Raw genomic sequence first — 1,494 nt, 5'->3', positions numbered from 1 at the left:
CGGTTGCTTCGCCATTTTGGCGGATTCTGGTGGCCGCTTGCTCGTTTGCCACTTTGTTATAAAAAAAAAACTACGAAAGTTTTAAGTTATATTTATTACTAATTATCTACTTATTGAGGTTTTATTCCGCATGTAGGAAGACCCGGGTCGAAGCTAGTATGAAATTATTATACACATGTTTCATCATCAACCTGTCTTTCCTCTACGTATTGCGCGTTTATACTTAAAATCTACGAGCTATACAACACACACGCATCAGCTAACTAGCTGCTAGTGTGTCACCCAAAATAATAATAATAATAATAATGATTAAGGGCCCGATTCAAAAGGCGGTTATTTTAGAAACCGCACGACTAGTGAGGAGGTTCCTGTCTCTGCAGCCCTGACCACTGGTTGCTTGAGTCATCGGATTCCGCAGCCGTGCTCTATTTTTTATAAAATACATTTTATTTTATTTTATATTCTTGTAAAATGTGTTATATAGAGAATAAGACATAAAGATATATGGAGTGTATAAAAAATAATAATATTAGTAGTATAACTATACAGTGAATATCTCGATCCACTCTATTCTCTAGTATCAAAATGATAAAACAGTAAGGGCGCGGTTACATCCTAAAAACGTAGTTACCTGTTGTCTGGGCATCTCCGCCGGAATTCATAAAATCCTCGATAGTACTTTCTGGATTGATTACATTATTTGCTGTACTCTCTTCAGCATTTAGGAATTCCAAATCTTTTGTTAAATCATCAATAACTTCCTCGTTAGAGATTGTGTTCGTATTCTTAAGTCGATCCGACATTTTACACTATTCAAACTATTACCTACAGTAGATACTTTGATTTCAAATGAAATGTAAGTAAATATGAATACTTTCACGTTTCTTCAGATCAATTTTATAAACTGTCATGAAAATTGTTATGAGAAGGAAATTTTTACGATGAATTGACATTGACAAATTGACAATGATGTTATCAGCAGAAAAGTTTTCGATTCTGATTCCGATTCGATTGAAACGATAATCGATTTTTTAAATAAATACTTTAAAAATGGATCAATTTTGAAGCATAAAACTATCCTTATTTTATTGGAATTCTTAAATGGGTGAAAAATAATTTTGTTGTAGAAAGATTTAAATGCACACGTTTTTATGCGCAAAATTTAAGAAAAACCCTGAAGAAAGAATGCGTGAAGTGACTTATTTTGACACTGACACATCACTGAATAATTCCATTGTACGGAGTCGTGATTTCAAATTTATTTGCAAAATGATTATTTCGTATTATATTGATCTTGCGTACTGCTAATTTAATATGTTTTATTTAAAACAAATTAATTTTAATATAACGAATTTCAAAATTGTTGTGATTTTAGTGAAAACTCATTTCAATCATTTGACGTTTCGATAGAAATGCGTAAAACAAAACTTAACCTTTAATTGACGGGGTCACCATCTGATTCAAACAGCAAAAAGTTGGGAGGCAATAATGTAC

General features: G+C 32.1%; 1 protein-coding gene across 1 annotated transcript in view; it reads right to left on the bottom strand.

Moving 5' to 3' along the window:
- LOC106106978 (tetratricopeptide repeat protein 1-like) overlaps positions 1–943 on the bottom strand; it is a 4,488-nt gene extending 3,545 nt beyond the window's left edge. Inside the window, exon 1 of the mRNA XM_013287642.1 lies at positions 632–943. Coding sequence (XP_013143096.1) covers positions 632–803 — 172 coding nt within the window. The 5' untranslated portion in view covers positions 804–943. The remainder of the gene's footprint in view (positions 1–631) is intronic.
- Positions 944–1,494: the final 551 nt, after the last annotated feature.

The sequence above is a fragment of the Papilio polytes genome, unplaced genomic scaffold (assembly GCF_000836215.1).
Source record: "Papilio polytes unplaced genomic scaffold, Ppol_1.0 DF822067.1, whole genome shotgun sequence".
In the NCBI taxonomy this organism is placed as follows: Eukaryota; Metazoa; Arthropoda; class Insecta; order Lepidoptera; family Papilionidae; genus Papilio; species Papilio polytes.
The sequence above is the reverse complement of the archived record's forward strand: the minus strand, read 5'-3'. Positions and strand labels throughout refer to the sequence as shown.